Here is a 21733-nt window from a genome sequence, read left to right as displayed (position 1 = left end):
TTTTAATTCTAATTCTAAAATCTGTGATTGTATGAAAATGTCTGTTCCTTTGTACCATGTGATGTCTGCTGATTTCTAGATACTACTAAGCTTTAATATATTCTTCATAGGAATACTTCTGTATCTCTGGGCAATAGATTTGTAATTTTAATGGTGGCACAAAGATTGACATCATAACTATTTTGAGCTAGCATGTGTAACTGGATTTTTCTGACTATGATATTCAGTTTCTGATAGAAATGCGGAAGTCAACAGAAGTTTTCCTTTAGGTAGACAAGATAAGCTCAGTTTTGGAGATCTGGGATTTGAGGTGGTAGGAGTTCATTGAGGTAAAGTGCCCCACAGAAAACTAAAAATGTAGCTCAAGAACTCAAGAGGGATTTTGGAATTAGATAGAGGTTTAGGAATTATCTGTAGAAAGGATAATTGAAGGGGTGGACTTGAATGTAATTGCCAAGGGAACAAGATTTAGAAAGAAGAGGACTGAGGATATACTTACGTTTTCTGAATCTTGAAATACTTAGTATTTCCAAGACTAGAGAAAAAGGAGGAATCCGTATATATGTAGGCATGGAGGAAGAAGATAAGGACCAGATTAAGACATAATATTTTTCTTCAAGGGGCTTACAACCCTTCAGAAAAAAATAATAATAATAAAAATGAGCAGTTAGGAGCTAAATCTTTTTCAAACTGAATAATAAGGGAGGAGCCCTTGTTTTTAGAAGAATAGAAGAGAGATTAATGAGATAAACTTGAGAAAATACAATTTTCTTAAGCCTGAAGTAATTAATAAGCAGTACAAGGTAAGAGAAGAAAAAGAGTCTTTGACCAATGATAGAATTAAAATAAATGCAGTATTCTTAACATGTTCTCACCTAAATTTAGATTGGAAACTAAAAGAGGAAAGATACGGTAAAGAATTAGGAGGGAAAAAGTACTACCTTTATCCCAGCCATAAACAGTTCCCAGAGCTAGAACTAGAAACATAGAGAATTTTCTTACAAACTTTGTGCAGTGAGTGTGGCAGCCTATTGGGAATGGGAATGGTATGGTATCTTAACTCCTTATGCTTAGCATTTAACTTTTCTGTTGGGTTCTTCCTGCCCCTCACCCCATGAGATTTATATTAAAATATTTTAAGGTTTTCTGCTTGTAGCATCTTTATTGGCTTGTCAGTATGCTAATATAATTATGTCTTCACTATAAAGGCTTCCCAAATCACGGTTGTACTTTTTTTCCAGCCTGTTTGATGGCTTTGCAGATGGACTAGGAGTTGCTGAAGCTATTTCTTACGTGGATCCTCAGTTCCTCACTTACATGGCACTAGAAGAACGCTTAGCCCAGGCTATGGAGGTATTGCCGTGCTTATTTTAGTGCTCTGGTACCCATATGTAGGTTGGTGGGATGCCAAGTGATAAAAACTAAAGGTTTCTTTAACTGCTTTTAAGAAAAGGTGAATAATTTTCTTATCAATTTAATAACAATTACTGAATTGTGATTCAGTATGTGTATAGAAATTGTACTTGACATCCTGCCAATTTGCCTAAAACCACAATATTTTCCAGTTTTTACTACAGAATGTAAAGTGTTTGTTTTGCTTGCATTTAGAAAATGTTCTTCCTCTACAGAGTTACTGTATACAAGTCTGTGAATCTGAATATTTTATACACACACAGACAGGTATATTTGTTAAATGCAGTTAAAGATCTCTAAAGATATATTACAAATCACTTCCCTTTTTTGGTTCTTATGGCTTCTGAATCTATCTAGCTGCTTAATGTAGTTAGAAAAGTTATTCCCTCTCATCCCCTCACATACACAGGTTAATAAATGTGGCACATTTGGTGCCTGTTTGTCTTGCCTTCTTTGCTTTATTTGACCAAAACACAAAAACTTGTTCATAATTGTCTTTGCCTATGGTCAAAAGCCCAAGCATTTTCATGTTTGGGAACTTCCACTACACTAGTGGATTTTGTTGTAAGAAGTCTTTCTTTAAATCACTATTTCCACAGTGATTTCCAAAGTAGAGGAACAGTAATAACGTGAATGAGTCAAAAGTGAGAGAACAAAAATGAAAGACGGAACTTTCAGGAACACTGTAATACCATTTTATCTTGAAATGTTTTGAGATTAGAAAGCCCAGTTTAGATTTATAAATTAGGTATTAGGTAGATAGAGAGATCCAGACCTATTTATCTACACACACATACGCATGCACAGGTACACACACAAGTTAGCTCTGCATTGGCATCACTTTTTTCAGTGTGTGTAATCTTCCATGGAGATCATTGCTGTCAATTATGCATTATAGTGTATGTTTTTCTCAAAGTGACCATAGCAGAAATACTATGTATCATGGTGATCATTTTGAAATGTATAGAAATATCAAACCACTATGTAGTGTAACGAACTAATACAGTGTGGTAGGTCAATTATACTTCAAAAACAAACTCAGGAAAAGAGATCAGATTTGTGATTACTAGAGGCGGGGGGTTGGGGGGAGGGGGAATTGGATGAAGGCAGTCAAAAGGCATAAACTTTCAGTTATAAGATAAATAAGCACTAGGGATGTAATGTGCAACATGATAAATGTAATTAACACTGCTGTATATTATATATGAAAATTGTTAAGAGAGTAAATCCTAAGAGTTCTCATCACAAGGAAATAACTTTTTTTCTATTTCTTTAATTTTGCATCTATATTGAGACGATGGGTGCTCACTAACCTTATTGGGATAATCATTTCATGGTGTATGTAAGTCACATCATTATGCTGTATATGTTAAACTTACATGGTGCTGTATGTCAATTATATCTCAATAAAGCTGGGAGAAGAAAAAGAAAAATACTATGTCCTAGAAGAAAAGTCAGAATGTCGTGAGACAGGATAATACACTTAGGACTTTCCCCAGATTATATAACTGGCCTTGCCAGATTCTGACACATGGGAAACAGTGGCACAGCATGATAACCTGCATCAGGAATAGAATATATAAAGATTAAGGATCACTAACTTCCTTGAGTTAAAGACATTTTAAGTGACCACATGGAGTATACATCAATATTAGAGTCTGGTTTCACACTGCTTAAATAGTTTGTTTCCATTATTATGCTAGTGGTTTATGACTCCTACAATATGGAGATGTCTTTATAAAAAAGTTTTGAAAATTAAAAGTTTTATTATTTATTACTAATGGGAACTGTGACATTTGATTGGCATCTTGAAAGAAGAGCGAGAGAGACTGGTCATGCGAGGTCATGCTAGGTGAAGGCATTAGCAGAGTGGACAAGACAAGAGGAAGGAAAGAATGTAGTAGGTCCAGGGAATATAGAGTCTCCACATTGTTGCCTCCTGCTCTCTGGAACCCAGTGGCAACTGCCACTCTCAGTGGTTCTTACCCATCTATCCTTCTGTTTCAGATTAATAGCATTAAATGTCTCCCCTTCCCCACAGCATAACAGCTTCTTCAGATTTAGTGCTCAGCTTTATTTTATTTGAATCTGAGACATGCTTCTCTCCTAGAGAATCAATACAGTTCCTTCTTCCTACCACTCTCTAGAAATCTTTATTTTTCTACCATACACTTATTCATTTTGAAAAATGAAACAAATAATTTATAATTTAGGACTTTTCCTTTTAAATTTAACACTAACATTCTTTAAATAAGCAAAAACAAGTAATAAGACAGACTGAGTGCTTTGATTTGTTTTTTTTCTCAGCAGCCCTGTCTCTTTCTGGCAGTGGTTGTTTTCATTTCTGTTATTTTTCCAGTACTAGGCTGATCTTTCTTTTCGGGTAGTAGATACTGGTGAATATATTGGCAATAAACATTTGCCTCATATCTCTGTCTCAGATATGAGGGCAAAATATTTAAGATATTTAACTGTCTGAAAAAATGATTTTAAAGCTTTTTACTCACTCCCAAAGAAATCTTAGAAAAAAAAAAAAGTATTCCTTTGCACATCTTTACGTTGACATCTAAAATTTTTTGGCATAAATCCTAAGTAATATTATTTACCCTATTATATCACTTTTGCAATAAAAATATGTTCAGGAATTTAAATGTAAAAAAATTGGTTTAGATTGAGTTAAAATTGTTTGTTGTGTCTATTGATCAAAAACAAACTGTTATAAAATTTGGTAAATAATTACTTAAACATAAAGTAAAATTTTACTAGAAATGCATCTCTTAATGAGAGAGAAGCTTTTTTTCCTTCCTAATTACTTTGTGAGTGAATTTTATTCCTAGAATGAGGCATAATTCAGCATCAACTTTATTTCTGTTTTTTATCTTAATGAATGTAGGTTGAAAAACCTTATTCAGATAAGTAAATTGGTAGGGATGGAAGGAGTTTATCATACCATTGTCACTAAATCCTTCTGAGATATTTACCAAAATCACAAAAACTTGGCAAGTTGTTTAGATCCTCCTTCTATTTTTTTTGAAAGTAGAAAATGGGAAGCCATCTACAAAGATTTGTTATCAGTCATTATAGTTCAGTTTGACCCCAGTATTTCAGATTACCCCTTTGAATGGGGAAGAAGTATGCTTTTATTTATAAAGTGGAAAAACGGTGAGTATAAAAAGGAATGTGGGAACAGGAGAGCCAGCTGGATACTGTGACTGCAGGTGCATTGTTAGGCAGATTCCTTTGAGGAAAGATTATGTAAGATAGTTAATTGAAATTGAGTCTCTTAAGACTGTGCATGCCCGTGGACCCCTAGGAAAGTCTTTACATATTTACAGAGTACCTCATTTACACTAAGGTGTAGGCCTTAGGAAGATAATACGTGAGGTAAGCGCATAGGCTTTTGAGTTAGATTGATTCTTTTAGACTATGTGACCTTGGATAGTTCACTTAACCTCTTTAATCTTCAGGTCCTCATCTACGAAATGGGAATAACAAAATTTACCTCATGGGTTATTGTGAGATTGTGTTAAATCACTTAGCAAAATACTTGATGCCATGGTAAGCTCTCAGTAAATGGATATATTCAAAGATACATTCAAATTAGCGGTCAACCAAGTGGTAATCATCTAGCAAATCTGGATTCATTGGTCATTCAAAATCAGTATTAAATCATTTGTTGTAGGTATTGATTCTTTAAAAACTAAATTATGTTTTATTCTTTAGAAACTAGATTTTGTGCTGACAAAATCTTTAAAACTAGATGTATTTAAAACTAGATATATTCCAGTTGGGCTGTTTAGGCCATCTAGTTGTCTTCCTGACACTTGGACTAACATTTGAATAAATACTGTACTAAGTTATAGACAGATTTTTATGGATTTTCATAGCAGTGGCTATAAAATCATCTCTCTTGCTCTTGTTGCTTATAAGTGATCCCAGATCACCTTAAATATATGTCAGTACCAAAGCAATAAATTATTTTTACATATATTGATATTTCAAGTATTTATTAGCACTACAAATATGCAGATAGTCTTCAGAAAGGAATAAGGAACCTATTGTCACAAACATGTATTAAAGCATAGTTAGCCTGGAATAACCTACCCAAGTGGATCTTCCTGTAAATAGTATCCCTTCTTTTTGTTTATGTGTAGCACAGATAAGTTCTTGCAGAGTCTGCCTTGAGAACTACATAGGGAATTGGAGGAGATTCATGATTATAGCTACAGTTATTCATGAGACAGAAGGGACAAATAATAGGCTCTTACTTTCCATTTCCTATCTCCTGATGGGAAAGTTTAATATAAAGAGTTATTAACTGTAACAGGATTAGAGTAAAAAGTGATTGTTTAATAACAAATAAAGATCATTCTAAACAATATAGAAAAAGTACACATAAGGAACAGCTGCCACCCAGGATCACCTAAGGAAGAGTTCACACTCTGCTCCAGGGCTGGGATCCATACCTTGATGGAGGTGGCATAGCTGTGGCTCACTGAATAGCGGAGAAGTCGCTGTGATACCGGGGTGGCAGAACTTGCTGAATATCAGCCCTGTAGGGTGATGTCTAACTGGAAACCCTCTACAAAAGAACTGTGCAAGGTGGGTGCTGGAGGAAGCTACTGGCCACGTGCATTGCAAGAGCTAGATGCTGGAGAAGCTGTGCACATTGCAGGAGTCTGGTGCTGGAGAAAGCTATGCATGCCGCAGAAGCCTGTCAAGGCTTCTCAACCAGGATCAGAAACAAAGTCCTTTTCCTCCTGCATTGTCTCTTCAGCATCCTCTATGAACAAAGCTTAACATCATGACAACTGTCAGAAGGGAATATATTTAAATGGCCCAAATCCATTTTCGCAGAGCTTACAAAAACAGTGAATTTAGATCTGAGAAGCAATAATTGATTATTGGAACAGTCCGTATTTTTGACTACTTGGATTCTGTATACACCTTTCTACACACATTTCAACTGCCGTCCAACAACAGTACAGCTATATTTCTACCTAACAAGATACAGCTATTCTAACAAAAGAAGAAGTTTTCACCTTTTCCCCAGAATGAACAGATGAACAGTCCCAAGAGTCATTGTATTCATCGCTGGCTATATTAATTACCTCATAAATTGTCAGTCATACTGAATATTCTCTTATATAAAGATTAAATTGTAAAGTTGACTTCTGTATAAAATAAAAATGGGAAGGACGGAAAAAAAGAAAATGGTTAGTAGATACAGATAAATATATACATATAACAAGCAAATAGAAAATATGCAAAGCTACTAGTCCTTGTTTCTGTATTTGGTCACAGACTGTAATTCATAGCTATAGTGTCTTTCTTCCTTATTTTCTCTGTCATCAGCAAGAATCTCACCTGGTTGGGATTCTTTACTTGGTGGTGTGACCCAAACCTACATTTCCCAAGAGTCTGTGTCCTCAATCATCCTGCCTTTTTTGGCTGCTGTAGTTTTCTGGTAACTTTATACTATTGGGCATAGAAGTACTAAGAGATGTATACTCTATACTTGAAATTATCACAGGACTTTCAAGTAGAGGAAGGCTGGTTTGTGGAGGGTGAGCTACTCCTACTGGTACAAGGAGGCTCAGAGTGACATGGGGATTCAAACTAGTCAGTTTCATCTGAGTGCAACCAGATGTCCCCATTCTAAGTCTCAGAATCCTGTTTTTTAACCAATCAGTGATAAAACTTTTGAGCAACTTGACTAAGAATTCATTTAATTTAAAATGTATGTTTGATTTTCAGAAGTAAGAGATTTTTTTCAGGAACATGCTCTGGTTCATGGACATGCTCTGGTTCTCATACTGTGCTTCACTTTGAGAGTGAATGGGCCCAAGTCTGTCATTTTCTCTTTGTAAGCAGGCAGGAGCACTCAGGAGGAGCCATCCCACGTCACAGGTTTTATAGTCATCATTACTGCCGTTAGGTCAGGTGCAGCAGCCACCTGGGCTCCCAGGACATGTGCTTTAGGTGGCACTTCATTGTGTTCAGCCACAGTGATAGTTTAGTTTTGATGCCACTGAAGACCATGGATTGATGGCATCCCTCTTCAGTTGGTAAAGAGCTCAGCAGTGAGCTCAAGCCCCAAAGCTCAACCAAACCAATCCCATTCTTACTTCATGGAATCATGCCTGATACCAATTCTGTATCAGTCTGAGCTCAGTCACAAGGGAGAAAACAATTAATTTGAATGGGGTAAGTTTAGTATAAAGAATTACTAACTATAGTTAGGCTACTAGGAAGTAAAGTGAATTCTAAAGAATATAGGAATAGCAGATTTAAGGAAGAGCCTTAGGGCTGAGATGAAGCACTCTACCTTCCCACCCCCCAGGGCTGAGATCTAGGCTGTGTTGAAGAGGACACAACCATGGCTCTTAGAGAAGTGTTTATGCTACTATGCTGGCAGAACTTGCTGGAAATCTGCCCTCTGGATCTTGGCAAAAATCTACCTTTGGAGTGCTAAAGAAACTATTCACAGGGAAGAGACTAACTGGAAGCGCTCCTGCTACAAAACCACCCAAGATGGGTGCCAGGGGAAGCTGCTGGCCACCTTATACTGCAGCTGTCAGGCACTGGGGAAACTGCATGTGCTTCCGGATCCAGGTGCTGGGGACACCTTTCACGCTGGAGGAGCCTGGTGCAGAAGCCGTCTGTGCTCCAGAAGCCCACAACAGGGAAGCCTCACACGCTGCTCCCAACAAGCCTGCTAGAACTGAACAGCCCTTTCCTCCTGTGATGTCTCTCCAGCACCCTCTCCTGCAGAGCCTAAGATCATGGTAGCTGACAAAGGAAAAATATTTAAAGGGCCCAGATCTATTTTCACAGAACAGAAATGAAAGGTGTATTTGTCAGAGGCAATAATTCTGTTACTGGCACACTTTTTCTTTTTGCAATATCTATCTGCAAATCCAGAGTCAAATATGGTGTTCAATGTTATTAACTATGTTTATTAACTTTTATTACAATGAATTTATTTTGCTCGCTCTTTTTTTATTCCTGACTGCTTTGGCCTTGGCCCTATCCTTTATTGTAAGTCATCTCAAATCCTTTTTGGAAAGACAGTTCCTAAAATATCTTGGCTAGATCTTGAGGAGTATACAAAAGATTATGTTTGCCATCCAAGAGAACGCAATGTTAACCATCAGGCAGAATCCTGTTCCTACCTAGGAAGCCTAGTTTGTTTATTTTTTATTGTGGTAACAGGCACATAATGTAAAATTTACTATTCTAACCACTTTTAAGTATATAGTTAAATGGCATTATACATAAACAATTAACCGCATTTCCTCCTTTCCTCATCCTGTGGCAACCGTCATTCTACTGTTTATCTTATGAATTTTACTACTTTAGGTACCTCATATCGGGTATACAATATTTATCCTTCTGTAACTGGCCTATTTCACTTAGCATAATGCCTTCAGTGTTCATCCTTGTTTTAGCATGTGTCAGAATTCCCTTCTTTTGCAAGGCTGAATTCTACTCCATTGCATGTGTATACCACATTTTTCCAGCTTTATTGGGATGTATTTAACATGTAACACTGTGTAAGTTTAAGGTGTACAGTGTGTTGATTTGAACTTATATATTGTGAAATTATTATCACAGTAGGGTTGTTAACCTCCATCATCTCACATAATTACCATTTCTTTCTTGTGGTGAGAACATTTAAGATTTACTCTCTTCCAACTTTCAAGTATATAATACAATTTGTTATCTATAATCACTTTGCTACCTTGGATCCCCAAAACTTATTCATCTTATAACTGGAAGTTTGTACCCTTTGACCGGTAACTGCCCATTTCCCCCAACTCCCAGTCTCTGGCAACCACCATTCTATTCTCTGTTTCTGTGAGTTCACCTTTTTTAGATTCTGTGTATAAGTTATGCAGTATTTGTGTTTCTCTCTCTGACTTATTTCACTTAGCATAATGCCCTCAAGTTTCATCCATGTTGTCACAAATGGCAGGATTTCCTTTTTTCTCATGGCTAAATAATATTCCATTTTATAGATAGATCTATACACACACACACACACACACACACCCCACACCTTCTTTATCCATTCATTCATAATTGGATGCTTAGGTTGTTTCGATATCTTAGCTATTGTGAATAATACTGCAGTGAAGATCCTGATTTTATTTCATTTAGATAACTATCAAGAAGTGGGGTTGTTGGATCATATGGTAGTTCTATTTTTAATTTTTGGAGGGGAACTTTCTGCTGTTTTCCATAGTCGCTGCATCAATTAACCTTCCCACCAACAGTGCATGAGGGTTCCCTTATCTCCACAGCTTTACCAACACTTTGATTTCTTGTCTTTTTCATGATAGCCATTCTAACAGGTGTGAGGTGGTATCTCATTGTGGTTTTGATTTGCATTTCCCTGATGATTAGTGATATTGAGCGTCTGTTAACGTACCTGTTGGCCTTTTGTATGTCTTCCTTGGAAAAATGTCTGTTCAGTTCCTCTGCTCTTTTTTTTATTGTTTGTTTTTTAGCTCTTAAGTTCCTTACATGTTTTGAATATTGGTCCCTTACCAGTTACATGATTTGTAAATATTTTGTCCCACTTTGTAGCTAGGCTTTTCATTTTGTTGATTGTTTTTTTTTCCAATGCAGAAGCTTTTGAGTTTAATGTAGTCCACTTATTTATTTTTGCTTTTGTTGCTTATGCTTTAGTTGTCACATCCAGAAAATCATTGCCAAAACCAATGTCAAGGAACTTTTTCTCAGTATTTTCTTCTAGGAGTTTTATAGTCTCAGGTCTTATGTGTAAGTCTTTATTGCATTTCAAGTTAATTTTTGTGAGTGGTGTAAGGTAGGGGTTCAGCTTTATGCATGAGATTATCCAGTTTTCCCAGTACCATTTATTGAAGAGATTATCCTTTCCCCATTGAGTATTCCTGGCTCCCTTATCAGTTGTTCTTATTTGCCAGGGTTTATTTCTGGTCTCTTGATTCTGTTATTTGGTCTATATGTCTGTTTTTATGCCAGTACCATACTGTTTTAATTACTATAGTTTTGTAGTACAGTTTGAAATCAGGAAATGTGATGCCTTCAGCTTTGTTGTTTGCTTTGGCTATTCAGGATCAGGATCTTTTGTGGTTCCGTGCAAATTTTAAGATTTTTTTCTATTTCCGTGAAAAATGCCATTGGAATTTTGATAGGGATTGCATTAAACCTGTATATTGCTTTAGGTAGTATGGACATTTTAACATATATTTTAATTCTTCCAATCCATGAACATGGGATGTCTTTGCATTATTCATGTCTTCTTTCAGCAAAGTGGTATAGTTTTCAGTGTATAGATCTTTCACCTCTTTGCTTGAGTTTATTCCTAAGTATTTTATTACGTTTTTTATGCTGTCATGAATGGGATTTTTAAAAATTTCTTTTTCAGATATTTTATTATTAATGTATAGAAACACAAGTGATTTCTATATGTTGATTTTGTATCCTGCAACTTTACTGAATTTGTTGATTAGTTTTAACTTTTTTTTTTTTTTGTGGAGTCTAGGAATTTCTATACATATAAGATCTTATCTGCAAACAAAGACACTTTTACTTCTTCCTTTCCAATTTGATGCCTTTTATTTATTTTTCTTGCCTGATTGCTCTGGCTAGGATTTCTGTACTATGTTTAATAGGAGTGGTGAGAGTGGGCACCCTTGTCTTGTTCTTGACTTTAGGGGGAAAACTTTCCACCTTTCACTGTTGATTATGATGTTAACTGTGGGCTTTGTGTGCCTTTATTATGTTGAGGTATGTTCCTTCTATACCCATCTGTGAAAAGTTTTCATCATGAAAGGACGCTGTGTTTTGTCAAATGAGTGTTTTCTTTTTCTTTTTTTTTTTTTATTTGCATCTATTGGGATGATCATATGCTTTTTATCTTTTCATTTTATAAATGTGGTGTATCATATTTATTGATTCATATGTGTCGAACCGTCCTTGCATCGCAGGGATAAATATCACTTGATCATGGTGTGTGATCCATTTATGTGCTGTTGAATATGGTCTGTTACTATTTTGTTGAGGATTTTTGCATCTATGTTCATCAGGATTATTGGGCTGTAACTTTCTTTTCTTGTACAGGCATACCTCGGAGATATTGCGGGTTTGGCTCCAGACCACCGCAGTAAAGTGAATATCACAATAAAGCAAGTCAACAAATTTTTTCATTTCCCAGTGCATATAAAAAGTTATGTTTACACTATAGTTACTCTATTAAGTAGGCAATAGCATTATGTCTAGAAAAACAATGTATATACCTTAATTTTTAAATACTTTATTGCTAAAAAAGCTAACCATCATCTGACAATGCAAGGTTGCCACAAACCTTGAATTTGTAAATAACACAATATCTGTGAAGCACAATGAAGCAGAACTCAATGAAACAAGGTATGCCTCTTGTGTCCTGAACTGGCTTTGCTATCAGAGTAATGCTGGACTCATAAAATGAGTTTGGGAGTGTTCCCTCCTCCTCTTGAAAGAGTTTGAGAAGGATTGGCATTAATTCTTTAAATGTTTGGCAGAATTCCCCAGGGAAACCATCTGATCCTGGGCTTTTCTTTTGGGGGAGATTTTTGATTACTGATTCATTCTCCCTACTTGTATTGGTCTGTTCAGTATTTCTGTTTCTTTATGATTCATTCTTGGTAGGTTTTATGTTTCTCTTCTAATATATCCAATTTGTTGGTGTACAGTTATTCATGATAGTCTCATCTGATACTTTGTATTTCTGTGTTATCAGTTGTAATGTCTCCTCTTTCATTTATTATTTTATTTGGGTCTTGTCTTTTTTTCTTAGTCTAACTAAAGGCTTGTCAATGTTATTTTTTCAAAAAAACAGGTGTTAGTTGGTATTTTCTATTTTTCTGGTCTCCACACTTACTTCTGGTCTGATCTTTGTTACTTCCTTCCTCCTGATAACTTTCAGCTTAGTTTCTTTTTCAGATATTTTGAAAAACATTTTCAAACTATTTTCTACTTCCTTGAGATGTAAAGTTAGGTTGTTTGGTATATTTCCTTTTTCTTAATGTAGGCATTTTTTTGCTATACACTTCCCTTTTAGAACTGCTTTTGTTTTGTCCTATAAGTTTTGGCATATTGTGTTTCCATTATTGTTTGTTTCAAGATATCTTCTGATTTCTTCTTTGCCTCATTGGTTGTTCAGTAGTGTGTTGTTTAATTTCCACATATTTGTGAATTTTCCAGTTTTCTTCCTATTGTTGATTTCTCATTTCTTGCCATTTTGGTCAGAAAAGATAATTGGTGTGATTTCAGTCTTCTCAAATTTGCCAAGACTTGTTTTGTGACATATATGATCTAACCTGGATAATGTTTCATGTGCATTCAAGAAGAATGTGTCTTCTGCTGCTGTTTTGTGGAATGTTCTGTATATGTCTGTTAGGTCCATTTTACCTAAAGAATAGTTCAAGTCCAATATTTCCTTTTTGTTTTCTGTCCGGATGATGTCTCCATTACTGAAAGTGAAATATTGAACTCCCCTAATATCGTATTGTTGTCTAATCTCACTTCAGATCTGTTTTTATTTGCTTAATATATTTAGGTGCTCTTTTTTTGGGTACATATTCATTTATGATTGTTGTATTCTCTTGATGAGTTGATTCTTTATCATTGTATAATAATCTTCTTTGCCTCTTGTTACCATTTTTGGCTCAAAGTCTCTTTTGTCTGATATAAGTATAGCTGCCCCTGCTCTCTTTGGTTTCCACTTGAATGGAGTATCTTTTTCCATCCCTTCACTTTGAGCCTGTGTGTTTCCTTAAAGCTGAAGTGAGTCTCTTACAGGCAGCATGTAGTTGGGTCTTGTTTTTTTTTCCATTCACCACTGTATGCCTTTTGATTGGAGAATTTAGTCCCTTTATATTAGAGTAATGATTGATAGATAAGAACTTACTAATGCCTTGTTATTATGTTTTCTGGCTGTTTTGTAGTTCCCTTGTTACTTTCTCCCTCTCTTATTGTCTTCTTTTGTGACTTGGTGATTTTTTTACCTTTTGTGAATCTAATGTAGACTTGTGCTTTGTGGTTACCATGAGGTTTACATAAAACATCTTAACAGCCTACTTTATGCTGATAACTTCAATTGCCTACAAAAACTCTACCCTTTTATTTCCCCAGTCTTATGTTTTTGATGTCACAGTTTACCTTTTTTTATATTGAGTATTCATTAACAAGCTATTGTAGTATAATTATTTTTAATACTCTTGTCCTTTAACGTTTATTCTTAGTAAAGTGGTTAATATACTACCATATTACAGTATCAAAATATTCTGAATTTGACTATATATTGAATATTTATCTTTACTAACCACATTTTGTTCATCCATTCATCTGTCAGTGGATACTTGGTGTGTTTCTACCTTTTAGATCCTGTGATTACAGGTCCTATCTGCAGTTCTAATCTAATTGTAGCCATAAGGGCTAATCAAGCCACAAAAGGATGAGGGTGACTCATACTAGATGGTCATATGATTTGCTGTTCTTTCCATTCCTGTTAGTGACTTTTTCCAGACATTTGAACCCCTAAATAAAGTTCACAACCCAGATAACCTAGGAATACAGGCATACCTCAGAGATATTACAGGTTCAGTTCAAGAGCACTACAATAAAGTGAGTCACACAAATTTTTGGTTTCTCAGTGCATATAAAAGTTATGTTTGGGCTTCCCTGGTGGCGCAGTGGTTGAGAATCTGCCTGCTAATGCAGGGGACACGGGTTCGAGCCCTGGTCTGGGAAGATCCCACATGCCACGGAGCAACTGGGCCCGTGAGCCACAATTGCTGAGCCTGCGCGTCTGGAGCCTGTGCCCCGCAACGGGAGGGGCCGCGATAGAGAAAGGCCCGCGCACCGCGATGAAGAGCGGTCCCCGCACCGCGATGAAGAGTGGCCCCTGCTTGCCGCAACTGGAGAAAGCCCTCGCACAAACCGAAGACCCAATACAGACAAAAATAATAAACAAATAAATAAATAAATAAAAAAGAAAATCCTTTAAAAATAATCTGTTAAAAAAAAAAGTTATGTTTACACTATATTGTAGTCAATTAAGTGTGCAATAGCAGTATGTCCAAAAAAACGTACATACCTGAATTAAAATACACTTTATTGCTAAAAAATTCTAACCATCATCTTAGCCTTCAGTGAGTCATAGTAGTAACATCAAAGATCACTGATCACAGATCACCATAACAATTATAATAATATTGAAAAAGTTTTAAATATTGTGAGAATTACCAGAATGTGACACAGAGACATGAAGTGAGAAATGCTGTTGGAAAAAGTGGCACTGATAGATTTGTTTGAGCCAGGGCTGCCAGAAACCTTCAATTTGTAAAAACATGCAGTATCTGCACAGTGCAATAAAATGAGTTGTGCCAGTACTAGTGAACCAGTAATGTGGGTGTGCTGACTCTATGCCAGTAGTAGATACAGCCGTTCAGGAATGCATTATTTGCTTCCCTACCTTGAACATCTTGTAACCTTGGCCACATTTTATCTTTCATGAGTTGAACCTGTCCAAAGTATTTATTTTCTTTCATGTTATTGATCTCACACATAAGCTCATAAGTTGGAAGAGGTAACCACTCTTGAAAATATAACTGTGATGGGCAAGTAAATGGTTATTGAGACAAGATAGATTTTTGTTGTACTTGTGAAAAGTAGGGATTTTTTTTTCCTGTGTTTTTTGATTTTTTGGTCTGGTGATGGTTTCTTTTGGAAGGAGGCAAAAAGGGCAGGGACTGAAGCAAAAGAAACCAGGAGGAAGAGGATAATGGTGGATATAATTTTGGAAGATACCTTTAAAAATAGTATTTCGTTACTGTTTTAAAAAGTGTTTCCTAACAAAGAAATGCGACTTTTCATTTTCAGACTGCCCTGGCACATTTAGAGTCTCTTGCAGTGGATGTTGAGGTGGCTAATCCACCAGCCAGTAAGGAGAGCATTGATGGTCTTCCAGAGACCCTTGTTCTTGAAGATCACACTGGTAAGGGCAAAGTTGATCTCTAATGTTGAATGACACTTTGCATATTCAAGTATATTACCAATGCACCTAGAAGATAAAATAGTGACTGTCAGAAACTTTCATTAGATTTTGTATGAAACCTACTTCAGACAAACTTTTACCTAGTGGAATTTTTTAATTTATCAAGTGATAGGCTGGGACAAATGTTCACTAGTCAACTTTTCTACAAAAGCAATGTTTATTAAATTCCAAATTGTCATGTATTAAGCTGAAACACTTTTGCCAATTAATTCACCAAAGTCTGGTTCTTTTGTCTTTCATAGGTATTGTCTATGAGTCAATATGTTGGTTTTCAATTTTATTAAAATTGAACTTTATGGGACTGATAAATCAAATTATTTGTTTTCAGCTATTGGTCAGGAGCAATGCTGTCCAATCTGTTGCAGCGAGTATATTAAGGATGATATAGCAACAGAGTTACCCTGTCATCATTTCTTTCACAAACCTTGTGTCTCAATTTGGCTGCAGAAGGTGAGTGCAGATTTACTTTTTTAAAGTTAATAGTTTGTCCTACAAGTTAATGATGATAGTAGTGTCCTTTAAGCCTATTTTATTTAGCTACATACTTGTAGTAATTTTTAATTCAGTGTTTGAAATTGGTTACCTTTTAATGATTACAGATTAATGATATATCAAACTATTTTACCTTACTAACATTGTCTAAAAACAATATAGGCAAATGATTTTAGGATAAGGCTAATTAGATCTTTGATTATATATCCCTGAAATTTGATGTTTTCAGGAATATCTTAAGTAAAGAAGCCTTTAGGACTACTCAGAGTACTATAACAGTGTACAGATATTCTGCTAATATGAGATGGTATCTCTAAAAATGTATATGAGGAAAAGCAACAAGATCCTACCATATAGCACAGGGAACTATATTTAATATCCTGGGATAAACCGTAATGGCAAAGAATATGAAAAAGAATATATATATGTATAACTGAATCACTTTGCTATATAGCAGAAATTAACACAACATTGTAAATCAACTATACTACAAGAAAATATTTTAAATATTCAAATGTATATGATATTTAATAACCTACTAAGTACCTCCTATTCAAATTTTTATATACTGTTTTTCAATGTTTACCCAATAATTTTTAAGTATATGTGAATTACTTAAGAAAAAAAAGTTTTACTTAAATCTTCTCAGTGAATTCTATTCTTGCATAAAGGATATTTACATGCAGTTCAGTAGAAATTCCCAAATCACATTCCCAGTTTAATTACTTACGGATATGGCTCCCTTTCTTCTCTATAACCACTTCCTTCCTTCTCTCCTCTCTTACTTTCTACCCTCTCCTTTCTCTCTTCTTTTCTTTCCTTTCTCTTTCTTTTCTGTTGCTCCCCCTCTACTGCTACTTCATCTTTGTCAAAACTCTAGTTAATATCTAAAATCCAGTGCAGAAATGTTCCTGATTCCTTTAGAAAATCTAAAGTTTCTGTCTAGGCTTTCCAGGCCTTCTGTGATCTAGTCTATCTCGTCAGATTTACTCCTCTGTACATTTACTCATTTTTGCTTAGCCTGGTGTGATCTTCCCCTTACTGTAAGAATAGATGATCTAGGTAGGTCCGCTTAAATTCGACCTTTTCTATCCTTAATATCCTCTTTTTTAAACTCCCACAATGGTATCAGAGCCTTAAGAAGGATCTAGCGTTGTCTGTGCCTGCTCTGTGTCACGTATCGCTGGATGATTGATGTGTGTTTTCCCATTTTATCCTAACAGTAACTCTGGGACATATTGGTATCCTTATTCTCATTTTCCAATCATTGTTATTCATCCAAGGTTACACAGCTAGTGTGTGGTTGATTGAGACTGTACTGATATATTTGACTCTAAAATGTTGCTCTTTTGGCCCCATCTGTATGGCAAGTGCACAATAAATGTTTGCTGAATTAAATTCTTGAATTGTAAATATTATGTATGTTGTACAATCTTGAATTGTCATTGATTTTGCTTTAACCCAAGGTAATAATCTCTTTAGTCTGTCTCCCATCAGGAAGCAGCTTATTGTGAAGCCTTTCCTCTAGGGAGAAGGTTTCCAAGTTCTAAATCTTTGTCACCTTCAACAGCCTGATTTCTTCAACCTTTTTTCTATTCGGGAGATCTCTGGGAAGAAGACAAGATTTGTGAGGGGATAACATATCGCCAGATGACACATCTCTATAACCTTCCATTGGTCCTAAAATAATGTACTCCCAGTCTAACTGCTTTCCCTGTTCCACCTTCCCTCACTGATTTGTTTTATCACGTAGAAGGCACCTAACTCTCCATATCTTTTTGAAAAGGAAGTATATGGCTTATAAAGAAGGTCTGCGGTCCATCTGCTTTGACATATCTGTGCTACACTAAAGTGAGGCTTTAGTATATATGAGGAAGATCCTAGGGGGATAATTTGGTATAATAAATATGTGAATTAATTAGGTCTCTGGTTTCTCTAACACATGCATTCAGTTCAGGTGAAGACATGCCCTGTGACTCCTTGCTCACCCTTGTAGCACCAGTGCCAAGTGGAGCATGTAGTAGACTCTTAATTAATACTCACTAAATGAAAGATGCATGACCTAAAAGATACAGACATGATTAGGAGACACTGTTTACCCTCAGAGAAATTGAGTCTGATTGGGATGAAGAGGAAATAGCATCAAAATTTTGCCTCTCTGTACTGTGTGGATTTGAAGTTTATTTGGTTTTGTTTTTAAGTTATTTGACTTGTTTTGAGGATAATGATACTGTTCTGATACTTTGTAGCAGTTAAGATCTTTCCATTGGCTGTGAACTTGTTTTATTCTCCCCCCAGTCAGGGACGTGCCCTGTGTGCCGCCGTCATTTCCCACCTGCTGTGATGGAAACACCTGCAGCTGCTTCCTCTGAGCCTGATCATGATGCCCCACCTGCAAACGACAGTACTGCAGAAGCCCCCTAAACCTGAACACTTGAATGAGATCGGTCTATCAAAGTAAATCTGCAGATCCTTCTAAATCTGATGTGCAAATACTTATATATAAATATATTTAAAATGCTATATATAGTCTATGCCATAGTTTAGAAAGAGAATATTAACCTTTCTAAACTAAATTTAGGTTTGCAGAAAGTACTAAACATTTTCAAGCTGAATGTTGAAGTAATGCATTCATTTTCTTTAGTTTAATATGTTATTAATTGTAATGTCAAGCTTATCAATTAACTTTATCCAGAAGAAATAATCATCTGTGTGGCACACATTATTGGTTTTGTCTGAAGTACTGCCACTAAGTGATTATAATTAAGCTTTCCTATTTGCATCAAATGTGAAGATTGTGATCACAACAGTAGTGAAATTTGGTTTCGTTGGAAATAAAAAAGAATTCTAAAGCATGCTTTTTCATTGGTCCCTTTGCTTTTGCTTCATCAAAACCTCTTGGTTCATAATACTGAGTGGTTTTATAAGAAGATAACCTATTCTTTCATCTTTGTTTAAAATTAGGACTTTTTAGAATGCCAAACAAAACTTCTGGCTAGAGCATCACAAAATTTTAAAATCTTAAATGTAATCTCCTTGAAATGGTTAGGTAGTAAAATAAGTTATTATATTTGAAATGGTGGATGTGCTTAAAGTAAGGTTAGTAAAGCATATAAACAATCTCATGTGCTCAGTGCTTGGTACAGTGAGATGAATTAGATGGCCTTATGAAATCCTTTCTGTTTGGTTAAAATTATACTTGAAGGTCCAGAACACTCTTGGCACATTTGTGTAATAAATACTGGATATAGTTAAAGGTAATTTTGGCTCTGAAATATTTTGGAAAGTCTGAAAACAAGCATAAAGTGTTTTAAAACACTCATTCTGTTGTATACCGAAGGAAAACCTGAATCCTTAAAAAACTAGAAGATTAATTGTGCTGTCTTGTATAAAGCATAAAACTGAGGGGGTCCAGGACATATTTGGCCATACCTTTTTACAACATATCTAAACCTTACTATGTTATAATTTATTATTTTAAAATATTGTTGAACAAGGATTAGTCATATTACATTATCAGCCTTTGTTTCTTTACACTAATTTATTTTGGGAAAATTATTCACCTGGAACTAAAATAAAAACAAGTAGTTTCAAATTAATCCATGGGTGAAAAAGGAATAGATTGTATGATTGCCTAGTGACTGTATGAACAGAACTGAACAGGTAACACAGTTCCGTTCTTAATTTCCTTTCTCTAAAAGAGAAAAGAAGATGCTGACCTCACATTTATCCTCTGAAAGAGATCTGTTCACAAGCTTTTACAAAAGTGAGGAAATCAGCTTTCCTTACTTTACATTTTTTTTAATGGGAAATTTGACCCACAGGGTCATCTTTGTAATTATGCAACCAAACGAAGAGCACACAGCTTTCTGTTTAGGTTATCACACCCAGTAGGCAAGTATGTATCAACATGGACATAATATTTAACTTATGGATGTGATTCGGTATCAACACCAGAGAATGATGGGTGTTAGAATGCCACATTTGAGCAAGTAAAATAGTAAAACACATAGTGAGTGTACATCCATCCAAGTAGTACAATGATAATTTAGTTTAGACACATAAAAAGAATGTTTATATGGCTTCCCAAATGCAAAATTACATTTTATTTGTGTAATTAATTTCTCTGCATATTTATATTCCATCTCTTTTCTTCATTCTTAAAAATAAATGTATTTTCACTGTTGGCATATTTGAGGCTTAAATATAAGGAACATAACACTTGCATTCTAATTTTTGCATATACTGTAAATGTGTCTGGTACTTACAGCAAAATACTGTGTATCCTTTTATGGGTAAAACAAAACTGAACATTGCATGCATGTAATGTGGTGACTTTGTAATTTAGGGGTTCTTTGGGGCTTCTGTGACTTTGGAAATGCTTACATTCAAGCCTTAATGTTGCATTAGGTAGCATGTTTTCCTTCTGATGTATATAGTCACTGTTGTATAAACTAATCTTTGCTTGTTTTCTACTCTCTGATCTTTCCATACCATATTTCATTGATGATCAGTTAGTGTCAAGGAGTCAAATCAAATTAAAATTAATTCTCATGTGTATATTGTGGATATTTGTGGCTAGTGTGATTTTTATTGTTGTTGTTTGTTTCCTTTAAATAATAATGATCAGTTGTGACACTTAGTGGTTAAACTGACATTGTTACAGATTTCTCTGTAATAAGCCACACATTATATTTAGGCAGTATAAAGGGACCTTGGTTTTCTTCTCCTAGATAGCAGCTGTCCCAAAGAAAATATTTCTTCTTTGGCTGTTAAGATTTAGCTATTATCTGCCAGTTGTTAAGAGGTTTTGGTTCCAAATTCAACCAGCAGTGTTGAGAGCTGAACTTAAGATAGCTGTTGTACTTTTTGCTTTCCATCTGTTTCTGCCCTTCATTCTTGGCTCCCTACTATCTGTAAACAGCTGCTATGAAGGAGAAAAGTTGAATAAGAGTTGGCTTAAAAATTCTTTTAAAAAGAAAATTGAGGTTTTAGAATTTTCATTGTAACAAGCTGATATAAGCTGAGGCTGACAAGTTAGGACACCTAAATATTGTTTGATCACATCTTGGCTCCTTTTGAAAAAGTAAAGAATATATGAAGGTAAATTAGAAATATAAATATTAATAAAAGTATTGTTTCTCTTATTTCTCTATTATATGTTAAATGACTTGACCTAATAATTTTATTTTTTTAAACGTTTTCTTCTTTCTTGTAATTTGAATGCTGATATTTAAAGGTAGATCTATGTGGTTTTCTTTCGTGTTTCTTAATTGTTTATCTCTAAGCTAACTAACTCTTTGTGATCTGCATTTATATATAAACTGTTAAATATATGTGAACTGTTAAAATGGAATGCAAGTTTTTCAAAAGCCCAGGTCTAAATGCAATGATTGGTTTATTGTTCTACAACCCCAATCCATCATTTTTCGTGTAAATCATAAACAATAAACAGGATATACTCAGTGGTCATTTCTAATATTTAATTGTGTAGTCTTATCACTTCTATAATGTAACCCCCTGGAGAATTTAGTGTTTATAGCAAAGTACACAGCTACTAAGGAAGCCTGGAATAGGCTCCTGAGCACATGATTTTATAGTCCTTTAACTGTGATCTAAGAAGGAAAACCCTAAAAGAGACCTCAGCTGTACAGAAGTGGTTGATGGACTTCCAGAGTTGGAGCCACTCAGCACCCCTACAAGGGTTGGATTTCGTTAGAAGAGTATCACCCAAATGTTCCT

At 35.3% G+C, this 21733-nt stretch overlaps 1 protein-coding gene across 3 annotated transcripts in view; it reads left to right on the top strand.

Annotated features, from left to right (window-relative positions):
- The window catches only part of PJA2 (praja ring finger ubiquitin ligase 2), an 86401-nt gene extending 64931 nt beyond the window's left edge, over positions 1 to 21470 (top strand). For all 3 annotated transcript variants that reach the window (XM_007192083.2, XM_007192084.3, XM_057540332.1), the window contains 4 exons: positions 1242 to 1353; positions 15325 to 15439; positions 15828 to 15949; positions 18290 to 21470. In XM_007192083.2, the coding sequence (XP_007192145.1) occupies positions 1242 to 1353; positions 15325 to 15439; positions 15828 to 15949; positions 18290 to 18415 (475 nt within the window). In that variant the 3' untranslated portion in view covers positions 18416 to 21470. The remainder of the gene's footprint in view (positions 1 to 1241; positions 1354 to 15324; positions 15440 to 15827; positions 15950 to 18289) is intronic.
- Positions 21471 to 21733: the final 263 nt, after the last annotated feature.

The sequence above is a fragment of the Balaenoptera acutorostrata genome, chromosome 2, assembly GCF_949987535.1.
Source record: "Balaenoptera acutorostrata chromosome 2, mBalAcu1.1, whole genome shotgun sequence".
Classification (NCBI taxonomy): Eukaryota; Metazoa; Chordata; class Mammalia; order Artiodactyla; family Balaenopteridae; genus Balaenoptera; species Balaenoptera acutorostrata.
This window is presented reverse-complemented; position numbering and strand designations above follow the sequence as displayed.